Source organism: Xiphophorus maculatus, chromosome 13, assembly GCF_002775205.1.
Source record: "Xiphophorus maculatus strain JP 163 A chromosome 13, X_maculatus-5.0-male, whole genome shotgun sequence".
NCBI classification, from domain to species: domain Eukaryota; kingdom Metazoa; phylum Chordata; class Actinopteri; order Cyprinodontiformes; family Poeciliidae; genus Xiphophorus; species Xiphophorus maculatus.
The window spans coordinates 11,612,286-11,639,036 of NC_036455.1; the positions used below are offsets into that span (position 1 = coordinate 11,612,286).

General features: G+C 37.2%; 1 protein-coding gene across 1 annotated transcript in view; it reads right to left on the reverse strand.

Moving 5' to 3' along the window:
- Positions 1-3,363: 3,363 nt before the first annotated feature.
- The window catches only part of LOC102237633 (CCR4-NOT transcription complex subunit 3-like), a 29,096-nt gene continuing 5,708 nt past the window's right edge, over positions 3,364-26,751 (reverse strand). Inside the window, exons 3-19 of the mRNA XM_023344913.1 lie at positions 24,409-24,476; positions 23,448-23,522; positions 21,269-21,358; positions 19,274-19,402; positions 18,376-18,471; positions 15,810-15,938; positions 15,616-15,706; positions 15,076-15,209; positions 13,588-13,644; positions 12,383-13,304; positions 12,172-12,277; positions 11,826-11,973; positions 9,934-10,024; positions 9,483-9,684; positions 7,129-7,261; positions 6,863-6,988; positions 3,364-6,340 (exon numbers count right to left, since the gene is read on the reverse strand). Of these exons, the coding sequence (XP_023200681.1) occupies positions 6,242-6,340; positions 6,863-6,988; positions 7,129-7,261; positions 9,483-9,684; positions 9,934-10,024; positions 11,826-11,973; positions 12,172-12,277; positions 12,383-13,304; positions 13,588-13,644; positions 15,076-15,209; positions 15,616-15,706; positions 15,810-15,938; positions 18,376-18,471; positions 19,274-19,402; positions 21,269-21,358; positions 23,448-23,522; positions 24,409-24,476 (2,696 nt within the window). The 3' untranslated portion in view covers positions 3,364-6,241. The remainder of the gene's footprint in view (positions 6,341-6,862; positions 6,989-7,128; positions 7,262-9,482; positions 9,685-9,933; positions 10,025-11,825; positions 11,974-12,171; positions 12,278-12,382; positions 13,305-13,587; positions 13,645-15,075; positions 15,210-15,615; positions 15,707-15,809; positions 15,939-18,375; positions 18,472-19,273; positions 19,403-21,268; positions 21,359-23,447; positions 23,523-24,408; positions 24,477-26,751) is intronic.

Here is a 26,751-nt window from a genome sequence, read left to right on the forward strand (position 1 = left end):
ACTTGGATTCTGTTAGAATCTTGTTAGACTTGACGAAGGGACAGCTTGTTGTTCTTTAAGTCATAGCTTAGTTGACCCTGCAGGCTGTTTACATGTCACTCTGTGGTCAGAGGCCAGACAACGGGATAATGTGGAGCAGACTGACTGTCGACCATCTACCGACCCGACTCCGCAGGCTGGGAATCTCTGTGAAGTGTTTCTGTGATGATGCTGAGGAGTTTCTGAAGCTGCTGTGGCGAGCAGCTGCTCCACAGCCTGCGGCGCTGCAGACTTTGATAGTGCTGCTGAGAAACTTTCTCAGGGCCTGTTTACTTTTTTTTTCCCTTTTCCCTTAGTGTCTGCATCACCACCTCCATCGTGCATCTTTGTAGTAGCACATTTGAAAGGATAAGACAGTAGAATGTAGGTCAAAGCAAAAATGGCGTCTTCTCGAGTTCTGGTTTGCTGCAAGGTATTCATGCAGGAACACAAGAAGAACGCTTGGCTTTTTAAACATGTACATGTGATAAATATTTGCATTATTCAGATGTGGGGAAAATCTCGGAAATACATCATACTCGGTAGTATGAAAATAAACTAGTTCATATTTACAAAAATTCACACAGAGTGAGCGAAAATCTCTGGTTTTGCTTTCATTTTGATCATGTGCTGCCTTTACATCATTATCTCCGGGGCAGGAGGGGAGCGAGGGGGTGGGGGGGGGTTGACGCTGCAGCGTCGCTCTCAGTGGTCGCCCTGCCAGACTTCAGTACAGTCAACACACAGGGATGACTCAAAATGTCCTCTGGCTGGCAGAAAGTGCGTCACTCATACCACATACATGAACAAACGACACACACAAACACACACCAAAATACATATGTCATGCTAAGTATGGATGCTTGCTGAAATGGAAACTTGTAAGGGTTTGAAATGAGGAGCTTCTCCATGAGACCTGAGCTGAAAATCCCAGAAGGTTTGAAATAAAAATTTTCTTTGGACTTCAGATTTCTTCAGATTTTTTTTTCTAAATCATGTAACTGCAATCTGAAAATCATTCAGGAATAAAAAGGCTCCTAAACTCAATTCAATTCAGTTCATTTACAATAAATGTTGTGCCAAGGTACTTTACAAAAAATATTTTCAAATCATTCACACATACATTCTAATTGATCATAGTTATCAAACAGTACAGTATGATCAATTAATTATTAAAAGTTGACTAAAAAGTTCCAAAGGAAATCCAGCAGATTGGTAGGTATGGAACAGTGCTGCATTGACAGACAACGTTTTAGCGAATCCTGGTCTCAACTTTAATCTTTGAGGTTTTTTGGTTACCATTTTTAGTGAGTACAATCAATGAAAAATTTAAATAATACAAAGGTTGGCCATCTTAAGTTTGATTTAATCAAGCAAGAACTCCCGAGATCTACTAGTTGGATTAGTAATTTCTAGGAAATTTGCACAAAAAAAACAAAACAAAAAAAAAAAACAACAGGCTGCGTGGCATTAGATGAAGGATGGATGGATTTACAGTGCCTAAAAAATGCATTCACTCCAGTTGGACGTTTTACCTTTTTCCTATGTTTACAAATCCACCATGATTAACAAAATGTGCCTTTTTTTTTGACAGAAACAGTTACCAAAAAACCCCTTTAAAGTCAAACTAAAAACAGATTTCTCCAATGCCAAATATCGTAATTGGACTGTCTGGTTTGGATATTGAGATCCAGGAATTGCGTCCGTATAATCTTTGCAACTTCATTCTATGAGGATCAGGTTACTTTCCTTACAACTGAAAACTGAAAAGGTTTTATTTACATTTAACATCTCAATGCGTTTCATGCCGAGAAGTCTAGACGTCCTTTTTTCCTGAAACTGGCGCAGTTACTTACACACCAACACCACACTAATTTCCCAGGGTTCCACACAATGCACCTTCAAACTCTGTATTCATGAAAGCTTCAGAGAACAATTTCCGTGGACAAGAGAGAATTTAAACTGAATAAACGTCACATCTGCAGGCGGCAGCCCTGGTTAAGGAGCTGTGATGGTTGGTGCATGCAGTCAGTCATCCAAAACGCAGCATGACAGAGCGGTTTGCTGCAGTCTGACTCTGGAGAACTGCAAAACACGGCCATATGGCCGCACGTCTCCATATGTCTGATTGTGGCAAACAACTGCGTGAAAACCGAGAGAAGAGTAAACAAACATCACTGCAGAACACGCACATGAAAGCAGGCCGAGTGTAAATAAGTGGGGCGGCGGTAGCCCAGAGGTGAAGGACAGGATGTGGGGGTGGTGGGGTACACACACACACACACACACACACACACACACACACACACACACACACACACACACACCCACACTGCAGAGGTACGTTATAGCGGCAGAGTGCAGCTGATTTGCCTGTGAGGGAGCCGCTCAGTGGGCAGCAGAGGCAGCTGCTGGTGTTAATGTATGTAACCACGTGAAAAACTTCCAGGTGTGTTTGGTGATCATGGAACGAGAGAAATATTTAACTCCCCGTCATCTTTAAGGTTTTTTATCGACTCAACTACAAAAGTCTGGCAGATGAACAGAGAACATCTGCTGTTAAACCCGCAATATCCAAGCTGTCCTGTTAAAGCCCTGTACTTATGAAAATCCACCAATAATACAGACCAAAAAACATTTCGAGGCATTAAAACAAAATTACATTTAAGTTTTATTTCAGCTCAATTATAAAACACTGTTTACCCAAAAGGAAACTGAATGTTGTTGTAACTCACATGATCAAAGTGTCGCAGTGGCCAGTCAGGATATCCAGTAGCAGTAAGTCTCGCAACAATTGTGAAGAGGCCTCTGACTGAAGACTGTTCCTGTTTGGCAGTTATGACTGCTATGACATGCCAACAGATGATATTCCACATTAATATGTCCTGGATTACACCACCAGTTGTTGACAAGCAATGCTAATCCGGCTCCTTTGTTTTTGTTTTGTTTGTTTTAAAATTTGTCTGACTGTAAGGTTAGAGAGATGTTGGAGTAGGGGAAACATTAACCAGCAAAAATCTAAATTGCCAAAATTAAAGCACACATGCAATGTTTTCCTTTTTTTTTCTATGTAAAATGCAAAAAAAACTTTATTGTGAATTTTTCCTGTTTTGATTTATTCCCAGCAACAAAAAATAGAACTTTTTCCTCAAACCTTTTCTATATTTTTTCAGTAGGCCTACACATCTGTATTAAAAATCAATAAAAAAAAATGTCTGTATGTAATTATTTTAATTTTCTTCCTGCCAACCAATTTCTCCTGGTCACCATGGGAACCTGCAGATGTATTTTTTTCCACTTTCAGCTCAAACATATTTCAGGGGGAAAAAAAACAACAAGCACAGATTTCTGAAAAGTAATTCTTTTATTAATATTTTACAATCCTTTTATCATGGTTATGTCATCATTTACTTTTTCAGCGCCACTTTGCAAGTGTCATTATTCCATGCTGTCTGACGACAACAACAAACGGAAAAAAAATGAACAAAACAAAAAGGAGAGGTTTAAAGAATGAGAGTCTATTCAACACTTTTGACAAGGAGCACAAAGAGATTCACATTTGGGCTCGACCTCTCGTCCCGCCCACTTGTCAAAAATCAGTAAACAAAAAAGGTTAAAAGCAGGACTGTCAGTCAAGTGAATACGTGTCAGGTTTGTGTCTTGTCTTTGTGTTTGGCTTTAAAAAAACAACAAAAAAAAACTCCTGTCAAGAAGTAACTGATCTGTTAAAAGGACACAGAGCCCCATCCTTGTGTTTTCTTTAAAATGATTTTCCTCACTTCTGAAAACAAAAAAGTAATATACAATCTACCACAACAAATACAAAATATAAAGATGGTTTCTCTTTCAGCAGCTGCTCCAAACATTGGAGAATATTTGTTTATTTTATTAAAAAAGAAAAATGCTTTTTGTTTGTTTTCTTGTGAAATGAAAAGGGCCACTGTTGAGTACGAACACAGGCAAACACTTCCCAAATGAGGCCAAAATTAAAAGTACGAATTGCTGCTGAAAGGTTGCTCGCTTGTTGTTGTGCTGGCTGATACATTTCCTCATAAAATGGTCAATTGAATACTTCCTGAGAAATAAAGGAAATATCTACCTGGCATGAAGAAGAAGAAAAAGGGGAAGGGGGGAGTCTGGCTGAGAGAGAAACAAAGAAAGAGGGACAAAACGAGGAAGTGGTCCAGGTGTCCAGGATGGTACACAGGCTGTTATGTATGTGTGAGTTCATTGTGAATTTAATTGGATCCATGAGAGTGTAAACATGAAGCAGAGACCTGCAGGACAGAGGAGAAGTGGGCAGCAGTGCTGGTGTTTGTGCTCTTTGGCACATAGAGGAGGAGGAGGAGGAGGAAGGAAAGGAGGAAGCTGGGCCTGAATGAGCAAAACAAACCTGGCTGCTGGAAGCATCCAACACCTGCAGCTTTTCATGTTCAAGGATCCTCTCTTGTAATCTGGCTAAATCTAGTCGTGCTGGCAGTTTTTGTTTTCACTGTTTGAAATCATCAGAAAGCAGAAAACAAGCTTGTAAGTGTTTCCGCGGCGATGGTAGGTGTCGTTGGGTTCTTCACTCACAAATTTTCCAATTAGGATTAATTACAAATCGCTTCAATTTCTCCCAATTCATCAGAAAATCCAGATATGATGCTGTCTATTACTCAAATTGCTGCTTTAGTAGAATATGCCCTGAATTATCTGCAGCAACTTAAATAACGTGCTATAAGTGCAAATCCAATCTTTATAAAACATCAAAAGAGCTTCAAATTCACGCCCAAAACAGGAAAAGAAGTGCTCTGCAAATACAACAGAATTGAATAAGATCTGCGTTATATAATCTCACAACAAATGCAAGTTCATAAAAAATGTGTAAAAAACACTATTACATCTTAGCTTTTGTTTCAAAAGATAAAAACTTGCCTTTACAGTTCTGGTCTATTAGTTTATGTTCTTAGATGACTTCGATTTGAATTAACTGTGAGATTTTTAAGAAGGAAAACTATTCAGTTGTGTTTTATTTGAAGCACTGTTGTAAATTTGATGAAATATCTTTTCTTCATTTACTTGAATTTTATGTTTTTGCACATGCGTTAGTTGCTCTCAACCTCTGTTCCTCGACACACTATATTTTTTTTAGGAATTTGTTTGCTTTAAGGTCGCAGTCAATGAAAAAAGTGTATCCAGGACATTTTTGTCTCGTTGTTTTGGTTCACCTTCGCCTTGTTGGTGCGAAAAACAATCCATGTAAACAGATACCGCCAGAGGAAAGAGACCTGAAGTTGGATTCTATTTCTGTGCATCTGTTTGCAGAGCGTGACATAACGCTGCCCACCAGGTAAGAGTCGGTTACTACCAGCACCTCTCTGGCTGTGTGTCACCCTCCTCCACCACAGGCCTGACGGAAGTAAAAACAGTGCAGGATAATTTTGGACCTCGCAAAAATGCTCTTTGGGCTTTTATAAAGAAACACAACAGAGTAGAGCGAGGCCCGTGGTGCCACCTACGACAAACAGCCACTGGCGCCGGAGCGGCGGTGGTGTTAACGGAAAGGTGAAGTCAGGTTGTTGAGGCGAGAACAAACACTCGAGGGAACAGCAGGGTGGAATGACAGGATCTAACATTTTCGGTCTAAATTGAACAATTATGAACCTCTACAATCATCTGAAGAAGTTTTCAGGGCTTAAAATCATGTTTGCTTAAATTGTTTGTGGAAAAACAGGTAGAAATTGTTTCTTGCTGCGGCATTTGATGGTTACTTCTCCGATTTCTTAAATAATTGTGTGTATAAAATCTCTTTGGTCCTCATGGGACTGAGAGAACGTAAAGTCAGCGCAAGAGCACGAAAAGCACATAATTCTCTGATAACCAAGACTGATTTTATGTCTGGCTGCTAATAAAGGACGCAAATAAAAATAATATGATGGAGGGATGGAGGAGAAGAGAAGGAGGAAGGAGATGACAGGGTGGGAGGAATTGTCTCTGTCAGTGTGAGGATAGTAAGGCGGGTTTGGAGGGTCAGGCGGGAGGAAGGGGGCTTCAAATGTGCATTTGCAAACCTGGCCACGCCCCCTTCCCCACCCCTACGCTGACCCTTCAGTCTCCTTTCCCCCCAGAGAGCTGAGGTCAAATCCAGGAATGTCAGCAGGCGGATCACCCGTCTTCATTCGTTTGTCTGTCTGTCCTCCTCTTACTTTCTCAGCTGTCCGTTCGTCGGTGTCTGTGCGTGTCACTGGAGGTCTCGGTCTTCTAGGTACCGGTACTCAAAGGTGAACCCCTCTTTTTTCCGCTGGCCCCACTTCTCATAGTCGAAATAAATGTATGTTCCCTAAAAAAAAGCAAACATTGGGAAAAATATTAACATCTGGTGTACCCCAGGGACTGGTCCTCAGCCCACTTCCAATCTTTATTTACATCTTTTCTCTGAACTGAAGTCAAATCCAAGACACACAGCTGGACATAAAACTAGGGATTTTACAAATCTATTTATTCACTAAATTCTGGAAATACATATTTCTGAATACTCTGTTTACTTTTACATATTTATTCAGACCTGGAAAGTTGCCCCCAGTGTCTGTGGGGGTTATTAGTCACAATCACACACAATTAATTAAAATACTACAGACTCTCTCTAAAAATCCTTGTAACTGCCTATTTTCATAGTTTCAACATGAAATATACCTTAATATGCATTAATGCACAGAGTGGAGAGCATTTTAGGACAACCAGAAGATCATTTCTACTGTCAGTCTTCCTTACTTCTGCTCTTGAGGTTTCAGACAATCAGCGCCAAGGACAATAACTGCAGCAACTGGATTTGATTATCAGGTGATCAGAAATCCAAACTGACCTGCTCATACTCATCAGTGATGGTCTTGGGCTCTTCGTGCCTCTGAAACCACATCATGTACTTTGTGTGGAACCTCCATGACTGCTTCTTCAGGGCCTTGGCTGCCAGATACTGGGCCTTCGTGCCCTGCACACAGCGGGGAGCCGAAGGGACATGAAGTAAATCAGGAAAGGCTGCTGTGTTCATAGCATTCATCATCAGATAATCTGGTGTAATTAGAATTAAAAACTCTTCAGTAGAACTGTGTTACATGAACACAGAATTACCTCCAGGTAGTAAAAGATGAAGAACAACGTTTCCGTGGAAAGCCTCTGGTAAAACTCTACAGTGTCGGAATGAGGTGGTGGCATCTGGTGGTGGAAAGGTGGGGTGGGGCAGGGGTTCCTCATAAGGTACTGCCTGCAACAATGACACAGAGACTCAGTAACAATCACCTTGTCTGTAACAGTGTTGACCAATCCAACTAAGTTTGATGATCTGCAACACATGTTCATGAAATAATTATTGAAATATCAAAATAGGTGAATTTATTTATTCAATTCAAAAATACTTTCTCACACCACAAAAGAGCTGCTTAACATGTACTTTAATATAATACTAGCATAATCAATACTTGATTTTTATTATTATTTAAAATGACCACATATACAATATCTAAAAACAAACCTATCAATTTTTCTAAGTGTAGCACTCCAGGCCCACATAAGGCATTCATGCATTTTTAAAGGCGCTCTAACAGGCAGTGAACTGCAGCACGGCTTTGCTCACAGATTTTAACCATTGTTGAACTGTTTTAGAACGTCTATTCATTTTATTCCTTTAACCCTTTTTCTTAATCTTCTTTATTTTCAGATTGATTTTGTAGTTTGGCTTTGTTTCTTGCCGGTTAATTAACTCTAATTAAATGAAACTAATGGACCAATTCCAAGAGAAATTAATTTGAAGGAATATAATTAATAAGAATATAACTAATCCAATTTTTTTGGTTATAGAACAGTAGTGGCATACTGTGGGTGTTTTTTTTAGGATAATATATGTACATTTTTAAGATAAACACAACTGAGTTCAAATTAAATCTGAACAAGGATTCCACAACCCCAAAGTTTGCCCTCGCTGATTCATTTTAAGCCGCTAAGCAAACAGTGCATTTTAAGCCAAGTTCTGTATTTTTAGATCCTGTGTGGCGTGAAAAATAACAACCACCACATCATAATCTTTATAGAGTGGAAGCTCGGAATATCTGACTAATGTGAGCTCTTCAACTCAAGCAGCAGAAATTATGGCTGTGAGCAGAAAAATAACTGCATGAGATTAGAAGTGGACCAGACTCAAGAAACAGAAACAGACAGGAGCGTTTTTCTGCTGCGACTGTAAAACACAAACAGGTAGTGTTGGAAGAGAGCTGTCGAGTGTTTGGATTTAAATGTCAATTGTTGATGTGTGGGCTGCAGATGCAGCAGCAGCAAACCGGGTTCTGACTGTGAATCCGTGTGCAGGTGTGCATCGTTACAGAGAACATCTGAGCTTCAGAAAATATGAAACGCACTGCTGACGAAGAGTCTCTAAGCTGCTTCATTTGAATAGAAATCGGCTGAATCTTTTTGGCATCATAAGTGTAAAGAGAAATACTTAAAAAAAAAAGATTTTTCATTGGGAGATTAAAGACCGATATTTGCGCATTTATAATGCCAGTTAATGAATTTGAACAATTCTTAAAACGCTCTTTCTAAAAATACAAAAAACCCAGAAAACAAATGCAAAATATAGACATATAAAAATGTTAAAATTTTTTATTTTTGCTGTATTTAAAAGGGTACAAGTGTATTGATTTGTGTTTTTCATTCAAGCCTAATAAATTATTGAGTGATGTTTGCTTACCTTTAGGTTTGGTTTATTGTTAAGGAAAGCAAGCGAAGCCAGATTTATTTGTTTACTTGGTCTTGACTTGTGCTTTCACTGTATAAATAATTTTAAAAAGTATCTGTATCTTTAAAATATTTAAGATCATGACAGCTTTTCTAACAGATTTTCAGAAACTTTCACACAACTTTAGAATAGACAAAAAAAAAATCGTGTTGTTAATCCAGAACTGGATTTTATCTCATCTCAAGTGTACTAAGATATTTGCACTAAACCAAAAATACTTAGTCAGTATGTGCTTGCAGTGTTTACATCCCATTTCTATTTATTATTATCTTGATTCTCATTCTGACCAGTTATATCTTACATAATATGATGTATTAATTATTATTTTGAACATCTAGATATAATTAACATCAATTGTTTTCATAAAAAACTAAATAAATAAATAAAAAAACACTTAAAAGGATGCTTTCAGAAGCTCAAAAAGCCGCAATTTGAACTATGAAAATGGCAATGAGTGACTGTAGATAACATTTAGTAGAGTCAAATTTTACAGAATGAACAGATCAGAGGAAATTACTTTAAATCATCAAATGGAGTGCACCTCCATTTGATGAGGCCCAAAATGGAGGTGCACTGAGTGCTGAGGGCAACAAGTCCCATAGTTAAGAGTCTCCATCCTGTACCCAAACATTTGATTCCTCTTATCTGTAATTATTTTAATAAAAGGGTAAGAACTGTGAGAAGTTTACTGTACCTGATTCTCTCTGAGTCGGACGGGTGGGGCATGTGCGTCCACGCCGCCTCCTGCATGGCCTGTTGGTAGAGCTGGTCTTTGGAAAGGGGAACTGGCCCCAGTGGACAGACGCCCAGTGACGGGAGGATGCTGACCTCTGACAGGGAGGACTGAGGTGCTGACGGGGGCCCCGAGGGGGTCGTAGTGCTGCTTGGGAAGATGTCTGAGAAAACACAGGAAAAATGAGGGAATGGAAGTAAAGGGGGGGAGGGAAGAGATGATGCAGCAGAAGGAGAGACAAGAAATAAAACTGAGTCAGGGATGATTATATCAGCTGCAGCCTTTGTTCAGAAGCGGCTGAGAGTGGGAAGGGAGATGACATTTAGTTCCATTAAATCTGCTGCGTTTCTATTTCTGCTCGGTGGTAACCCCTCGGTCCTCTCGCTGCAGCACATGTTGGTGTGAATCCTACCTGAAGTAAGGTGCAGGGAGGACACATCTCCCTCAATCCCTGAGCTGGGCGCTGCTCGCTCGGCCATGGACCTGCTCAGAGGCTCCTGGGGCTGATGAGGACAGACAAGGACACTCATGGGAAAACAGATTCTCCCTGATGTGTGTGCAGAGTTGTTGTATCGTTCTGGGCGGAGGAACGCCAGTTCCCGCTTCACTGGTCAGGTTGTCAAGGAAATATGTTAGATTTTACTTCTGGGACTGTTTTTGTGTTTTTTTAACTCTTTCTTTCACTCCCCTGGGTTCAGGGGATTATTTCAACACTGCAAAAAAGTGTGACCCAGATTTTGAGGACGTTTTCATTTGTCCTTGAAATCTGTAATATTCCAAAGTATTGCTTTTTTTTTTTTTTTTTTACCAAATTAGAAATGAAAAATTGCACCACAGTAGCAACAGGCTATGACCACAAACATGCACTTATTATCAGCTCCCCTCCTCCATACTTCACAGTTTGTTCCAAAATGTCCAAAAGTTCATTTGCATAAAACCTTGCAAACCTGAAATTGTCCTGTCATTATTTCTTCATCACAAAGCTCTCTCCTTGCAACATTTGTATCTTTCTGTCTTTATCAATTTTATTGACTTTACATGCTAACTGAGGCGTGTGGAATCTGAAATTGAAATTTGGGGTCTTTCACAATTTCTCGGAGCATTGTGCGTTCTGATCTCACTGAATTTTTTTTTTTAATTTTAACTCCTGAGAAGATTGGCAACTGGTTGTTTTTCTCAGTGCAGAAAATTCAACAAAAGACTGTTTGAAAATATTTTTTAACCACCCTTCGCTTATTGATGGGTTATTGCTGATATTTTTCTTGGTTGACATTGTGCTAAACCAGTAAACTGAAAACTTGTGCTGTTAGAGGTGGAACAGATGAGGGTGATCAATTAACAATCTGCATTATCGGTCCCCGCCTGCTACTTTCTCTCTTGAACATGTTCCCCTTACTTTTTCAAACATGATATTACCATTTTGGCTTGAAGTTATTTAAAAAAAAACAATAACAGTGAAAATTGTAGATGTTTTTGTGCAATTGGTGTTACATTTACATACATTTAAAAGTTGGTAAATTTTATATTTCCCAGATTTTTACTAGATTTTGCAGATGAACACACAACTGTGAAAATTTATGTGAATCTGTGCTACACAAAGACATAATGCATTTAAAGGACAATTTTTGTTTTGCATTTGGCTACAAAAAGGCTATTCCAGCTTTTCAAATTCTACCCACAAACACAACTAACGATAACAGCTTGATGGGAACAAAATTCTACATTTGCATCCAAGAAGTGCTCCCTAAAGAGAGATAAATTTGGATTAAAATGGTGTCTGGTGGGTTTATAGTTTGTCGCAACCTGCTAGCAAAAAGTGCCCAAAGGTCCCATTTCAAATCAGTTATTAAGGCATGTTTGTTGTCTGTTATAGTTAAATCAAAACACTGGTCATTTCTTGAATTAAGAAACTTTGGAAATGATTGGAAAGGCAGCCGAAAGGCAAAGAAGAACCTCAAGACCTTTAGAAAATCAGGATATTATTAAGACAACTCTGCTGGATTAATCATACCCCTCGCCTTTTTCACATTTTATCACATTACAGCCTCAAACATTCCAGAGACCATCATAAATTGCTGCATAATTGTTAAATGGAAGGCAAATTATTCTCTGTTTTAATTTCTTATTTTTACAGTAAATGTGGGAAGTTTAGTTTGCGTTTGTTTCCACACCCTCTTTAATAAAAGCTTGTGCAAACAATAACCACCAAAACTCAGCTAATTAGAGAGACATTCAGAGAACATCAGTGAATAAAAGGTATGATGAAGATCAGGAAACACAGCAGACAAGCTGCATTCTCCTCACCTTGATGCTTTCGGGTGGTTGTGAGTAGGACAGCGGCCCGTTCTGAAGGCTTCCACCGCTTGTTGTTTTAGCCTCACTGTAGGACGCCGGCGATGGAGAGGTGGATGACAAACCCATGGAGCCAAGTAAACTGGGACCAGTGTCCTTACTGGGAAGGAGAAACAGTGACGCAATTGATCCAATTGATATATTTTACATATGACATGTTGCTCAGCCAATCAGCAATATAACAATAAAAATATATAGCAAATATAAAAAATTATAAATAAATAAACAAATATTGAAGATCGGTTAGGCTGAAGAAAATAAATGTATTTCCAAAGTTCTTCTTGTACTTTAAACTTACAGCTGATTGGCTGTGGAGGTCAGAGATGAGGATTGGCTGCTTTGTGATTGGGTGGCACTGTTGAGGGCGGAGTCTGTTGTGCTATCTGCTACCACAGCACTGTGACCTGTAGAGAGAGAGCAAACCATCAAAATTAACTCCGTAGCTCAATAAATGAAATGTCTGTTATTATATTTAGATGAACGGACTTGGGTGGAAATCAGATACTCACTGGTGCTACCATTCTGCTTCTGTCTGCTCGGCGGTCGACCGGACAGGGATGAGCTTCCTCCTCCGACTCCGCTCCCTGCGGATCCTGAGCTGCCGCTGTTGCTTCCGATAACTCCTATTCCGCTTCCAGGAGCTAAGCTCCCGATGGGGCTCTGCGGCCCCAGGGAAGATCCCTGCACTCCCGATTGACCTGAACCCAAACCCAAACCCAGAATCCCCGAGCCGACACTCCCCACTATAGAAGCCGTGCCGAGCATGCCTCCCTGCGAGAACGTCGGCCCGCCGACCGCGATGCTGCTGCTACCAATGGCGCCCACCCCGCTGTTGGTCGTTGTGCTGCTGACGCCGCCGAGAGAGCCCGGTAACCCTGAGCTGGCCGTGCCCGAGGCGGCCGCCTGAGCGTAGGGAGTTGGGGTGGAGCTTGAGAGAAGACCCACCATATTGCTTAGGGACGCCGGCATCCCTGACAGGCCGGGGCTGGTGGAGATGGAGCTTTTCCCCAGAGAGGGCCCCAGACTGAGGCCAAGGCTGTTGGAAGTCGCCGTAGGACCTGAAGGCGCCTGGGGCAGGGAGTTCGAATTCAGGAGCCCCTGTGTGCTGGGTGGCGAGGACGCCGACGAGGCGTTGTGACTGTTGGTGGAGGTGCTGGAGTTGATGGGAGCCGAAGAGCTCGGCGAGTTTTTGGCCTGCTGCTGCACCGACGGGTGAGGCGGCTGCTGCGTGGCGTTGCTGTAGCTGCTGGCTAAGGTGTTGGAGAAAGGACCCCCCACTGCACTAAGATGACTGCTTCCAGAGCCGCCGATGCCTCCGCCCGCAACAGAAACCAGAGAGGATGAGGTGAGCCCCGAGGCGGAAGAAGACGAAGAGGAGGAAGAGGAGGAAGAAGATAATGACGAGGAGGGATTTCCATTCTTCACCGGTGACTGGAAAAGGAACAAAGAGAATTTTGTTTGTTAAATTCTGCTGCACAGTAAATTCAAGATTAATTAGAATTTAAAAAGACTGGCAATTAATTAATTAATACTTTAATAAAAACTGTGCATTGTATTAAAAGCTCAAGAACATAAGTCATCATAAAAACATGTAAAATTATATTAATGAGTTGAAATCTGAGTTGTCCATTTATTCTAGTTATTTACATTTGAAACCTCAAAAACAACATTTAATCATTACAGTACAAATACTTACATTAGCATTTATACCAACCTGACTGACTTCACTGTCCGTTGAACGTCCCCTCTTCTTGTCATCTTCTGAGTTCTCCTGGAAATTGAATCACAATCAGGTTTCAGAAAAAAACTGACATCAGAAACAGAATCATAAATTACATTTGAAAAAAAAAGTAAACCTCGTCATTTTCAAAATGATATTTATCAGAACAGTCAACATCTTTTAAAGTTGAATTGAATTATTTTATAGCAACTTAATATGGTGATCCAGCATGTTTTTAAAGAGTGCATATGATTGAGAATCAAAATGATTTCTGATAAAACTGAAAAAAAAACCCAACCTAATTCATTTGCTTGACTTGAACATACAGTCTCAGTTCTAATAAATATTGAACAATTTTCCTAAGATTTGAAAAATGACTTGTTAAAATGTGATAATAATCTTTTAAAAGAGGGAATGTTTTCAAAGATGCATTAATTTGACAAAAAGACCAAATATATAAATTTACTTAGAAGACAAACATTTACACTTTCAGATTCAGAGGAGAATTAATACTTTTTTCTTACCTTCATTGAAGAAAAACTATAAGAATCAATATTTTTATTTATCTACAGAGCACAAAAGTATGAATAAATAAATGAAGATGGTATATTGTGAGAATCGATTGTGAAGCAGTGATACTGGAGTCTACAGAACTGAACCTCTGGAGTAAGTACATAATGAAGTGGTCCGAGCATTAAGCTCTGGGAGAGATAGGGGATTTTTTTGTTGCAGGATTTCTACACACTTCCCAGTTTTGAGGCCAGTACTATACCAGTCGAAACCAGTTCAGTTTTTTTTCCAAACGTCTTTTTAATTTTGCTAAATACTATGCAAACACTAAAGTGTAATGCTTTAGTGTTTGCATGACCAAAAAAAGTAAAAACCACTTTTGATTAGAGTAATTTGGAATGAAGCAAATACTCTGCTTCTCTTATGTCAGTGTTAGTATGTGAACGTGAAACATTTGAGATTACGTTTACATATTCAATGAGTAATTGTATCATCCTGCACAAATATCTTTCACATTTAATCCCAGAAAAAACTCTCCTGATCAGCAGTGGATAATACCATAACTCCCACTTACATATCAGTCTTATAATAACTACTTTTACCCACTGAATGAGAGTGTAGAAGCAGAAGAGATGATAAGGAAGCCAATAGAAGAGAATATAAAGAGCAGATGGCAAGGCTCTATAATGGTGCAATTATCTTCTGCACATATTTTAGATACTGATGTGCCTTGATTTGAGCTAAATGTAATAACTGACTTAATTGTTCATGATTACCATTGTTACATTCAGACATCTTTCAGGTCAATGATGAAACAATCTAAGCCATTCTTTCTTTATACAAATGAATGGATTAGTTTTTTTAAACTCATATTGCTAGAGGATCAAAAACCAGGAAGAACAAAAGTAAAAACAAACAGAAAGGACAAATAGTTGATGATGTGCGTAAAATGAAAAGGATCATTTTTCTCACCGTAGTGCAAGTGGCAGGCGAAGGAGGGATTGGTGAGGATGAGGTGGTGGAGGTCGGTGTGCTGCTGGAGTTCTGGAAGATCTCGTCCTCCAAGTGTGAGGGTCCTGGTGGGGAGGTGGCAAGTAATGGTTGAGCTAGAAACAGAAAAGACAAACGGTTTCAGCCTCTATTGTGAATTTTTAAGTCTTTTGTACTCTTTTGTTATTATAGGTCAAGGTTTGATCTAGACCAACTCAACTTATTGAGCTCATGGTTAAATATTTATTATTTATTGTAGAGTCCATGTAATTAAAAGATTTATACACATTCTTTAGCTTAAATGACCAAAAAATATTTATGGGACTGCTTATACTTGTTTAAAGTGACTTTTTTGCAAGACCTCCACTGGAGTACAATACAACCAGGTTTGCACAGGATGACATCTGTACTTGTTTTCATGTGTAATCAAGATGTTTTCCCCTTAAGGGAAGTCACAATGTTTGCACCAAAAGACTCCTGTAATTATTTATTCAATATTTCACTAATATTTTTTACACGTACGGAATTCATCCAGGTCGAGATCGTCATATATATAATCGTTCTCCTCAAAATCTGGATCCTGCGATGACTCTCTGTAGTACTCAACATCATCCTTTGGAGAGAAAGCACAAATACTTCAGTCTTAGTTAAATATTAAATAATAAAGCTGTGTGTCTCTGTAGTTTTTGTCATCTCTGTGATTTTGTTTGACAAACCTTGATCTTCCTGATGGATTCGACCTGCAGTGAGTCATTGTCCAGCATCCTCAGTATCGTCTCCAGCATTCGGATGTGATACCGATGCTTCTCGATAAACTTTTTCAGCTCCTCGATCCGGTCCTGCTTCTGTAGGACAACAGCAAGTCAACTTAATCATCTGTTTTTATCCAGGCACAAAGGTTTTTTAGCATTACCTTATGAAGGTTTTACATTCCTGTGCAATAAGTTTTGCGTTCTCTCACAAAAGTTTTGCATTCCCATGCAATACTTATGCGTTTCCTCACAATAATGTATTTACTAGTCTGTTCATGCGGCATCTTGAATACTGAAAGTCTTTTTGCTACAATGTAAGGTTTGTTTTTCAAATTTATTGCAAGGTAACAAAATAAAAAATTCCCCCCATTAAAAGGCTTCATATGTTTATACTCTTGGCTGCAAGGTGATTTATTTTAAAATAAATAAAATGAATCATTTTATTCTTCCACACAATGCAAAGCTTCATTAATAATTTAACTCAAACAGGGGGAACAAGAAAGCATTTGAGAATATTAACAGCTTCTAAAACAAAAAATAAAAGCGTGTTTAAAGTTTAACGAGTGAAATGTGCAGAAAGGAGATCACGAATGATTTAAAGCTGCAAGAGCATTAGTGACCGCCATGTGCACTTTCCAGCCTAATGCATCACAAAGCACGCAGGCAGAGTGCCACTTTCTGATTTCAATATTTCATTCTCCAAGTGCTTCACTGTTAATTCACACATTCTCTGAAGGTTGGAGAACACTCCAATGTTTAATTGTCCTAATTTGCCCCCAGTGTCTATTTGGACAGAACGCAATGCGTGGGCTTGGTGTGCAAATAACAAACCAGCTAAATGGATATTATTAAAACACAAAAGCTCTTAAAAGACACTAAGGGGTGTTTGTAATTAGGCTGCATGGAGGAGGTAAGCAAAACCAAACTTCCTAACACATTTCATCTTAGCATGAAAATGGTACAGGAATAGTTTATTATTTAGACCAATATTTGGGAATGAATTCAAAAATTCATTACTAATTTGATTTATTATTCTAAATCTAGGTCAAAATCTATATAACAAGCTAAAACAAATGAACAGATGCAAAATTTAGACAATGGAACATTGCATCAAGTCTTGGAAAAAAAAATATTTTTCCATATTCTTTTTTTCCCTCATCAATTAACTGGATAACGTCCAGACTCTGAAAATGAACAGGAACAGTGGAAGTCAAATTTAGACTCAACCTACATATGTTTCAGTAAGGTATATGTGAACACTTAAAGGTCACTTCTAACAAACAAAATAACCTTTCTGAAAAACTTGAAGACAGCCAAAGGCTAATAATTCACACACAGTGAGAGATGCACCTTCTAGCCTCTAAAAATAAGCTCATAATCCTAAAGAAATGAGACGCAACGTTAAAAAGTCCTCAAAATCTTCCTCACAGAGGCTTCAAAAGCCAGTCCTCAATGGCTGATGTCCTACAACTTATAAATGTTTCTCTGTTTCAACAGACCTGAACCAAATAATTCATACACAGCAGAACCCCGAAGAACTTCTCTAAATTCTGTGAAAGTAAATTTGTACAGTAATTTGATTCAGGTGGTTTGGGCCACTGACACATCCGTGGTGAAAAGCTTTTTTAGAAGCAAATTCATTTATTTGATTACTGAAACACTGAGATGCAATGTACAGATTTAAAGTCAGAAAGTTTAAAACCTATTTCATAAGCAAATTTTTATTCACATATTAAAAGGATATTTTTTGGCTGAAGGGTGTTTTTATGTACGTTTAAGTATTTCTTTTTACACTTCTCTAACACTATTCTCTGTTTTACTCTGTAAATATTTTAACAAAAGCAAAGAAATTTTAAGTCTGAAGTGATAAATTTGATCAGCGTCGATGTTTATTTCCAACCTGTGTCTTCAACCAAAATCATCAGGAGTCAAACACTTGCTATAAATATTATTCATATTTTTGTTCTTGATATTTTGGTCACTAAAGGACAAACTTGTATCAGCATTCAAGAACTCGCTGATTTGATCCTTGTGTTTCGGACAGCTTTGTTAACTGCACAAGAAACAGACAAAATGAATCTTCCTGCTTCTCAATCTGAAACTTTCTGCACAGAAACAAACAGGAGGGTCTTTCAGGGACAGTAATGTCTGCTGCACACTTTCATTTCACTGTCATTATAAATAAGCTGCTGTGACATATGGATATGAAGTATTCATTCTTAATTCAGAACTTGTAGGTTCTCTGAAAAGACTGCACTGCCACATCAGTAAGTTTCCGATAAATGAAGTCCCTGGGGAGGACTTTAAAGGGAAAGTTGGAGTCAGAGAGACTCGGTCAGTGAGGTTATCGTCGCTGGCCAGAGACAGAAGATGAAAGCAGGGTTCGATATCTGACCTCTCCGCCAAAAAAGAGACAGCGAGATAAAAGGAGGAGAGCTGTGGGGATGACAAGCCAACCGATCTGGAAGCAGCAGTGGTAGAGCAATGAAAGGGGAAAAAATGAATGATTCAGAAAGGGGAGCAGACTGACCTCCTTGTCTCCTTTCTTTTTTCTCGTCTGGACTGAAAGAGACTCCACTTCACTCTCGAACTGGTCCACCTGCATGTTCAACGTGTCTATCGTGTTCTGAGATAAAAGAAAAGGAAAAGGTCAAACAACAGCATCAAATATTTAAAAAATAAAATATTTATTTTGTAATTCTGGGATTCTCTTGACATAATTCCATTGTTCAATTGAAATGATTGCTTATCTTTGATCTGACAAAACAGTTTTATAATTTTCTATACAATTATTAAAAAAAATCTAACTATACTGTTAGGTGTTGATGACAATGAGGGAAAAATCTGGGGAAATTATAAATTATAATCATAAACTTATGAAAAAACGGAGTAAGTACAGAATGAGCATTTACTTCTCTTATAAATTCAATTCAATTTATTCATTAAGGCCATTCGCAAAAAATAGTATCTAAAGGCATTTTATGGAGCTGGGAAGCATAATGCCTGAGAATCAGCTTATTTAATGAAAAATCCAATTAGGGCTTTTCATTAATAACAATCAAAATGTAAAGAGTAAATTATCAGGTAATTCAGTCAATGTCTATTTCATAAACAAGCTGCTCTGTAATTATTAGTTCTGCCCAGCAAACTAAAAACACTTTGTTTTTATTTCATTTAGTTTTGGTTCCTCTATCATTTTCACTTCCATGTTTTAATCACTTTTAAGAATCTTTTAGGGGAAAAACGTTCCCTTGTGAGCAAAATTTGACTCCACCTATCCAGTTACATTTATGCATCTTTATGTCTTCTTCCTCACTTATTACATACTGGGGAAAATTAGGAAAAATTAGGATTCAGCAGTTCGAATGAGGGAAACTGTTTTTCTCTGAAGGGTAAAGCCCAGCTGTCCGGTTGATCCAGAGGCTCACCGTTAGCCAGGTGCCGACCTCTTCCTTCTCCTTCTGCGCCGGGTCCACCTTCTGGATAAGGCCGAGTCCTTCTTTTGAGTACGCTTTTGTCTTGGTTTCTCTTTCAACTATTTTAAAGCGCTCCATTTGCTGCAAGAAGATAAAACACAGAAAATGGATGAAGATTTAATTCCTGAAGAAAAAGAGATACAATTTTAGACCTCTGTAAATTTAATAAAGCTTGCTTTCAATCACATTGCATTCTTGAATTTCTTGAGCTAATACTGCTTTTATATCAACACTAAATGGTTTTAATGCATTTTTCAAAATTTCTAGGGTCTAATTGTTCAACTCAAATATGGGGAATGTCTTTCTTAAACCACAGGAGAAGTAACATGTCACTGCATAACTTATCAAAGAAACTATTCACATTTGGATTTTTTGTGGCACCTTATTAAAAGACAGTCACAAAAATTTTATTTTGTTGCCTCTTTGCAGTTGTATTTAAACAAACCTTGACAGGCGTACTAACAATATTTTTGTACAAATCTAAAGAGTTATTAGTTATAAACCTGATGATTTAGCCTGTAAACCCTCTCAGCTATAACTTTATCAGTGCCTCATATTTTTGTGACGATAATAACAAATTCTGTCCACTACACTGTATTTTTATATCAGCCGAGAAAACCATATGAAAAATAAATTATCAGCGTGGGGTTAGAATAAAAACCAAAACTCAAGTGTGACAGATGGAGCTCTGGTGAGTTGTCTTCTCTCGGTGTGAAGCATGTGTCTCGTATGTAATCCATCTGAATAGTTATCATTGAAAGGTAAATGAGGCTCTGAGGCCCGACAGGCAAAGCAGCAACACTGAAGACACAGAGTTAGCTAGCTAACAAACTATCTTGTACTATAATGAACATATTTTGGGAACAGATCTTTTAATCCAAGTGCAAATGCTTCATTTGTCTTCTCATGCAAATCGAACATCTCAAACCAGAAGTAATTAATTTTTATGCCACTTGAGGGCAGCGGAAACAGTCCATGAGACCACAAATGACAAGTTTACAAAGTTGGAGATTTACAGATTTCAAAATAAAGCCTAGCTGATAATTTAAGTCAATATTAGCTCTACTTTTACTGCCACCTGATTATAAAGGTCTTACACTGTCACACTGGTCTTTTCCTCTAAGCAAAGTTAGTTTACCATTAGTTCATAAAGCTTTCAATTGAATGAGATGTATGGCTCATTTCATAGAATTACAGGTCAAACTAACTGAAGTATTACAATATCACAATCAATTTTAGCTTCATAAACAGTCCAGGTTTGGGGTATAATACACAGCAGTCACATGTTGTCCTGTAGATGAGCTTTACAAGACTTTGGTTTGAGCTGAAGCAGAAAACAGAAGCTGAGGATGTGGCCATCAGTCATTAACAAAGCAACTTCTAAAACATGAAATAATGGAGAATTTTTAAATCATGGAGGGATTTAAGCACGTAGCATGTGAAGCTTTCAGCTGTAAAAAACCAATACAAACTCTAAGCATTCTTCACATAAAGATAAAATGTGGTAAAAGATAATTATATTTTTTTCCCTCAAAAGACCTTGCCTTTTGAAAGGCTGCCACTGTAAATAAGAAATCTGTTCTTAATCAGTTTATTGCCTGGTTAAATAAAGTACAGTATTAAATACAGTTTGTTAAATAATGTTTCCTTTTGTTTATTAATGTTTTCCTCATTACTAAAAATGTATTTAATTTATTTCTCTTTGTGTTTGACTTAAAAATCAAGAAATTTTATATAAGCATAATATTTCATTAAACTATCACATAAAAAAAGACTTATTTTACTTATCTTACTTATCTATGAAAAATACTAATTTAATTAGCTGATAACATAATTTCCATCTCATATGTTCACATAGTAAAAAACTGTCAATCAACTACAATTTTATTGTATTTTCACTGCAACAACAGAGAGTTTTCATCCTCTCTCTTGGGGGTTCCTACTCACCGTTTCTATGAGTTTCCGGTTCTCTATTAGCTGCCTTTTGTCTTTGATCTCGTTGGATGCCACCCACGTCTTAATCTGGTCTCGAAGGCGCTGCGGGATCATATAGGAAGAAGACGATACAGAGGAACAGTGGAGGGAGGAAGAGTAGGATACAAAAACATTAAAGAACTTATTAATACATGCATAGACTTGTCTTAAACAGTCAGATGGTGAAGCTGATGCAGGCTTCGCTTGGAGTTTGGTCCTCATGACAACAGAAACAAAGCAGTGGACACACATATAAATCTATGTTTTAAGCTGAAGGAGATGAAATTCAACACACTGTGAGCGTCAGTAAACTCTCTCAATCTGGTGTTCACAGAGTCATGTTAATTAGTTTTTCTCTCTACTTGCTGCTTGAAGTCAAACTAAGACACATTTATACAATTTCACACAAAAAAGATTAAAAAAGGCTGATAATTAAGATAGGATTTTAATCAAGAAAGGTAAAAAAATTTTATTTTAGAGTTAATATTTTGCAGCTTCAAATCAATTGAATACCTTTGTATTCTATTGACATTTTCACTGAGGAACAAAAAGATACACCATTTTTAAAACAAATTTTACAAAAATATAAAAGTTTGCAATATTTTTTTTGAGCAATCTGGTTTGTAAAATAACTCCAGTTCAGTGAAATTCAACAGAGTGTATCTGGTAAAAGGCACTCTGAATTTTTTCACCAAAGGTTCTCTATTTAATTAAAGTGCAGTACTTTGACTCACCTGACCACAACTACTCCTTTCACAGCCCTTCATTATGTTCTACCTTTTAATATGTTACACCCTTTTTACAAAGTTAACTCAAAGTTCTATGCAGAAATACCCCACAATGAGAAAGTGAAAACACTTTGTTTTTTGTAGATTTCTGCACATTTCTTAGAAAGAGGAAACCACGAAATCACATTTACTCAAGTATTTACAACACATTGTTGATCCACCTTTGGTGAAAATTGCAGCCCGAAGTCTTTTTGAACGTGATGCTACAAGCTTAGCTCACATATCATCAGACAGTTTGGTCCGTTCTTTGCAGCTCCCGGTTTTCTATTTTTAAAAATGTTTCCAAAAACTCAATATTTTTCCCACACTGTTATAATGAGGTATTAATGTGCAGAGTTTTGAAGAAAGACTTTAATTTTGTACAAGTTGGAATAAGGTCGTAACATAAACTGTGGAAAAGGTGCAACACTGTGAATACTTTCCAGATGAGCTATGTGTCATGTAGCGACATCTATCAGAAGCTGCTGACTATTGCCAGACATACTGTTTGTATTCCTTGCTGATAGTGGAAAAATTAACACAAAATAAGAAAAACATAAAAAGAGAAGCAGCGGACACCATGTATTGACACAGGTGTCCAGAACAGTTTCCGTCTCTCATTGTTAACATGACAGCCTCACATTAGCGCTCTCTCCTCTCACTGTTTCACAGACATGATGAGGAAAAATACAAAAAGAAACAAGGCTATGAGACTAATAAAAAAAGTGTATATATATATATATATATATATATATATATATATATATATATATATATATATATATATATATATTTCATATATATATACAGTATATGTGTGTTTTTTTTTTTTGAAGAGCCTTAATTATTTAATCCAGGAGCTTGTGAGGTGATCTTATCACTGACTAACATTGTTTGTTTGTACATATGACCGCCCTGGACCTTTTGGATCAGTGATGACAAAGCTTATGACAACATGTGGGCATCTGTGAAAGTAGAGAGGTGCTGCAGTTTCCGTACGCCGGCCTGTGCAGCTCACACAACATTTGGAAACAAAAGCGTTGGAGCGCAGGTTTACTGAGATTGGCTGTTCTCCGACACCATGTTTTATGTTTCTGCTTTCCTGGTATCCTTAAATTACCAAACTAGTTTATTAGAAGAAAGTTGGGAAGATTAATGACCCGGCTACATGTTCTTAAAGTTTCCATTCTTGTGAACTTTACTCATTCAAGAGGATTAAAGAACTCGGCTGGAGAGAAAATGGCTCAATGTTTTAATTACACCAAGACGAAATGTAATTTCTGCAACCTTAACTTCTTAAAAGTATTTTTGTTGACTCACTCAAGTATTTAATTACCTTTTACAATAACTTAGTTTAAGTGTTTCTAATGATGGCTTTATCGTACCTGCAGCTTTTTAATCTCTTTCTTGAGGTCCGCTTCATATTTCTCCTTCTGGTTTGTATTGGCTGCATTGTGAAGCTACAAAGAAGCAAAAGATGAAGTTTCAAGCAAGTACTGGCTAACACAAATCAAAAATGCAATTAGTAATAGCAATACATTTATATCAGCAAGTCAGTAAAACGCTGCACAGAACTAAATAACCACTTTAGTTACTAATTACTCCAAAGTTATGGGAGTTTGATTTGAAATACTGCTTTCGGAGGAAATCTTATTTTTAGCTTCAATAATAGTATGGTTCTGCTAGAAAGACAAAAATAATGAATTACTTAAACGTTATTAAAAAGGAAAAAATAGTTTTTCAGTAGTAAAACCGCCAACGACCAACTACAGCAAAAATAACTCCAGGACATAATTAAGTCAGAAAAATAAACTGGGATCTCTTTTGCCAAACAAACCCAATTAATGACTTTCTGCCATTTTATTAATTTTGCTATTCAAGTCTGCACATTTTTATTGCTCCTCTAGGCAGTATGTGAATCTTTTTCAGGGAATGATAGCCTTTGTTAAACTACAAAGGCAGCAGCTCCTGATGAAAGTTTAAAAGTCAATATTTTCTTCTCATCATATTTACTGTCAAGTCAAAGCTCAAACTAGGAAGGTTAAAAAACAGTTGGTGAATGTATCACTTTGTTGGCAGAGAATAAAAAGAAAGTATTTTAATTATTGATTATTTTAGCTATTTCCTTTGAACAATTCTCACGTGAAGATGTTTGACAGTTTTATTAGTATATGAATCATAAAAATGTTCATTATCAGCATAAGTAGCAATATGTTGAGAATTGTTTTGACTATTTAAAAGCTTTATTAGACTAAAAACAGTCAGATTTGTGCATTTCCGGCCATTCTCTGTAACTCTTAACTAAATAATTGATAAATATTTTTTGCTATGCTAAAAATGTCTTACCTTTTGCCAAATGTCTTCAAACTGCTCCACTCCTTCCGCTACTTTTTTCAGACATCGATCTATTTCCCCTGAAAGAGAAAATAATAAACAAACCATAAATAAAAACACAACAAGTTTGAGTTTAAAGAATGTGAATTCCTTCTTATCTGCATAAAAACTGAAGCTAATGTGTGTGCAAAGTGAAATTGCTTTTATCTGGTAAATTATTTGGTTCTTCAGAACTGATAGTGTTTATTTATCCTACAGTCAAATTGCATAAAAAGTGAATAAAACAATTTTTCTGCATTGAATAAATTAGACGCTCCCTGTCGGGCAGGTTTTCCCCAACACAGTTTCTCCTTTTTAAATGAGGACATTGCAAAAAACAACTGCAGCACATAAAAGCAATACACTTACAAATTATAGCTGACATCTCATGAAATATGCATGTCATAAAAGGGTCCACAGTGCTTGAGAATTAAAGGTGACACACATCCCCCAGTCACACACAAGTATATATTGCTATGTTAAATATGAGCGTTTATGACAGACAGTAAAATGGATTAAAAACTGACATTTTGAGACAGATAAGCCAACATTAGGATTCATTTGTGACAATAACATGTCTCAGATGACTTATGTCAACTTTTGTCATGTGGATCTGATAATTCACTCACAATAAAACAAACAGGAAGGAGCTCAGATTAGCTTAACTATGCATCATTTGTGACAGCAGAACATTTTTACATGGAAAGGATTATTTTTATTTTATACAAGCAGTGGAAATACCACTCTGTTCTCCATAAACATATTTAGTTAAATTTTTATTGAAATGACAATCAATATGAAAAACTACAAACCAGTAAAAAAAAAAAAAAACATGACAAAAAAGAAGTAAATCAGGCATAAGATGCTAACTTTTTTTGTCACTTTCCAAATGGAACAACTGTACTGCTGTAATTGTGGCATAATAACTTGTAATATTCACATGTTTAGAAGAACGTGTCACAAATCTTTCCATTTTTTTTGGGGGGATCAGACGTAAAAATCTTTGGGTACCATTGATGTGATTAACAGTAAATGTAAACAAATCAAATTTAAATCAATACAACAAACTCATAATTCACACAGTGAATGCTAGTTATTTCTATGTTATTCATTATTTTAAAAAATGAGTAAATGGCATGATGATTATTTTCCTCTGGAGTTTTCCTCATGACTGAACTGAGGCCTATTTATGTTCATTTCTAGCTTAATCTCATTATATTTGACATTCTGAATCCTCAGGCTTTTTCATTTGTAAATACAAATAAGGGATAATTTTATAGATTTTTGTAAAGTAGTAATTTGTACATTTAGTTCATACATAAAGTGCAAATCATTTGTTTAATTATTTTAATTTTTTTATTCATGTGTTGTTTTTAATTGTTTGTTTAAAATCATGTCAGGCCTGAGCATGACATTTATTCTTCCCACTGTAACAACATATTTCTCACATCTGTCACGTTGCTTTTGTCAGCAACTGTTAGTGAAAAGGTGAAAAGTTCAAAACATTAAAGACTCATTATTAAAACACAAAAATATTCATGCGAGTCCAGAAAGAAACAAAAATGATGTAAAATTATAAATATAAAATATAAATATAAATTGCATTTGGTAGTTCCACTGATATAAATAGGGAATAGTCTGTAACTTACAAACAGATCTAAACACACAAATCTCCAATATCAAAAATAAATGATAACATAAAAACATTAAGGAGATATGGAAATGACAAGTTCTAGAAAGATTGCAGATTATTGCAGATGCAACACAAAGAAAATTCACTCCACCTTTTTAAACAGTGTCTCTAACATGAATTTATAGCTTTTATATCATTTCATTATATGCATTTGGTGTTTCTTACAACTAAAAACAGGCAAATGAAGTAAAGACAGCTTGAAACAATTTGTCTGAATAAACTCCAGCTGAGGTCTGGGTTTAAAGTGTCTTGATGTTCAGATACTTCAGAGGGGGGGTTATTTTTAGATGAAAGGCAGCCTCCTCTGTAATAATACATTACAATCTGAGAAGGCCGGAGCAACACTGCTGCTAGATCATCTCTCCTTCAGGAGGACATTTTAGCAAATGTCCACATTTCTGTTTTGTTTTTAATCTGACAGCTGCTCTTTGGGGGAAGCCACTGTGACAAACGTGTAACAGAGCAGGACGTTGATCCCTGTCAAAAATGAACTTTTAGTCTGCAGTGATAACTATCGATTGAAAATTACATCAACGTATGTTTCTGTTGGCCAGAGTGAAGCCTCTAGTTCTACTGTCTTCCTTAGAAAAGGTCTGAGAAGAGTTACACCACCTGTTGCTTGA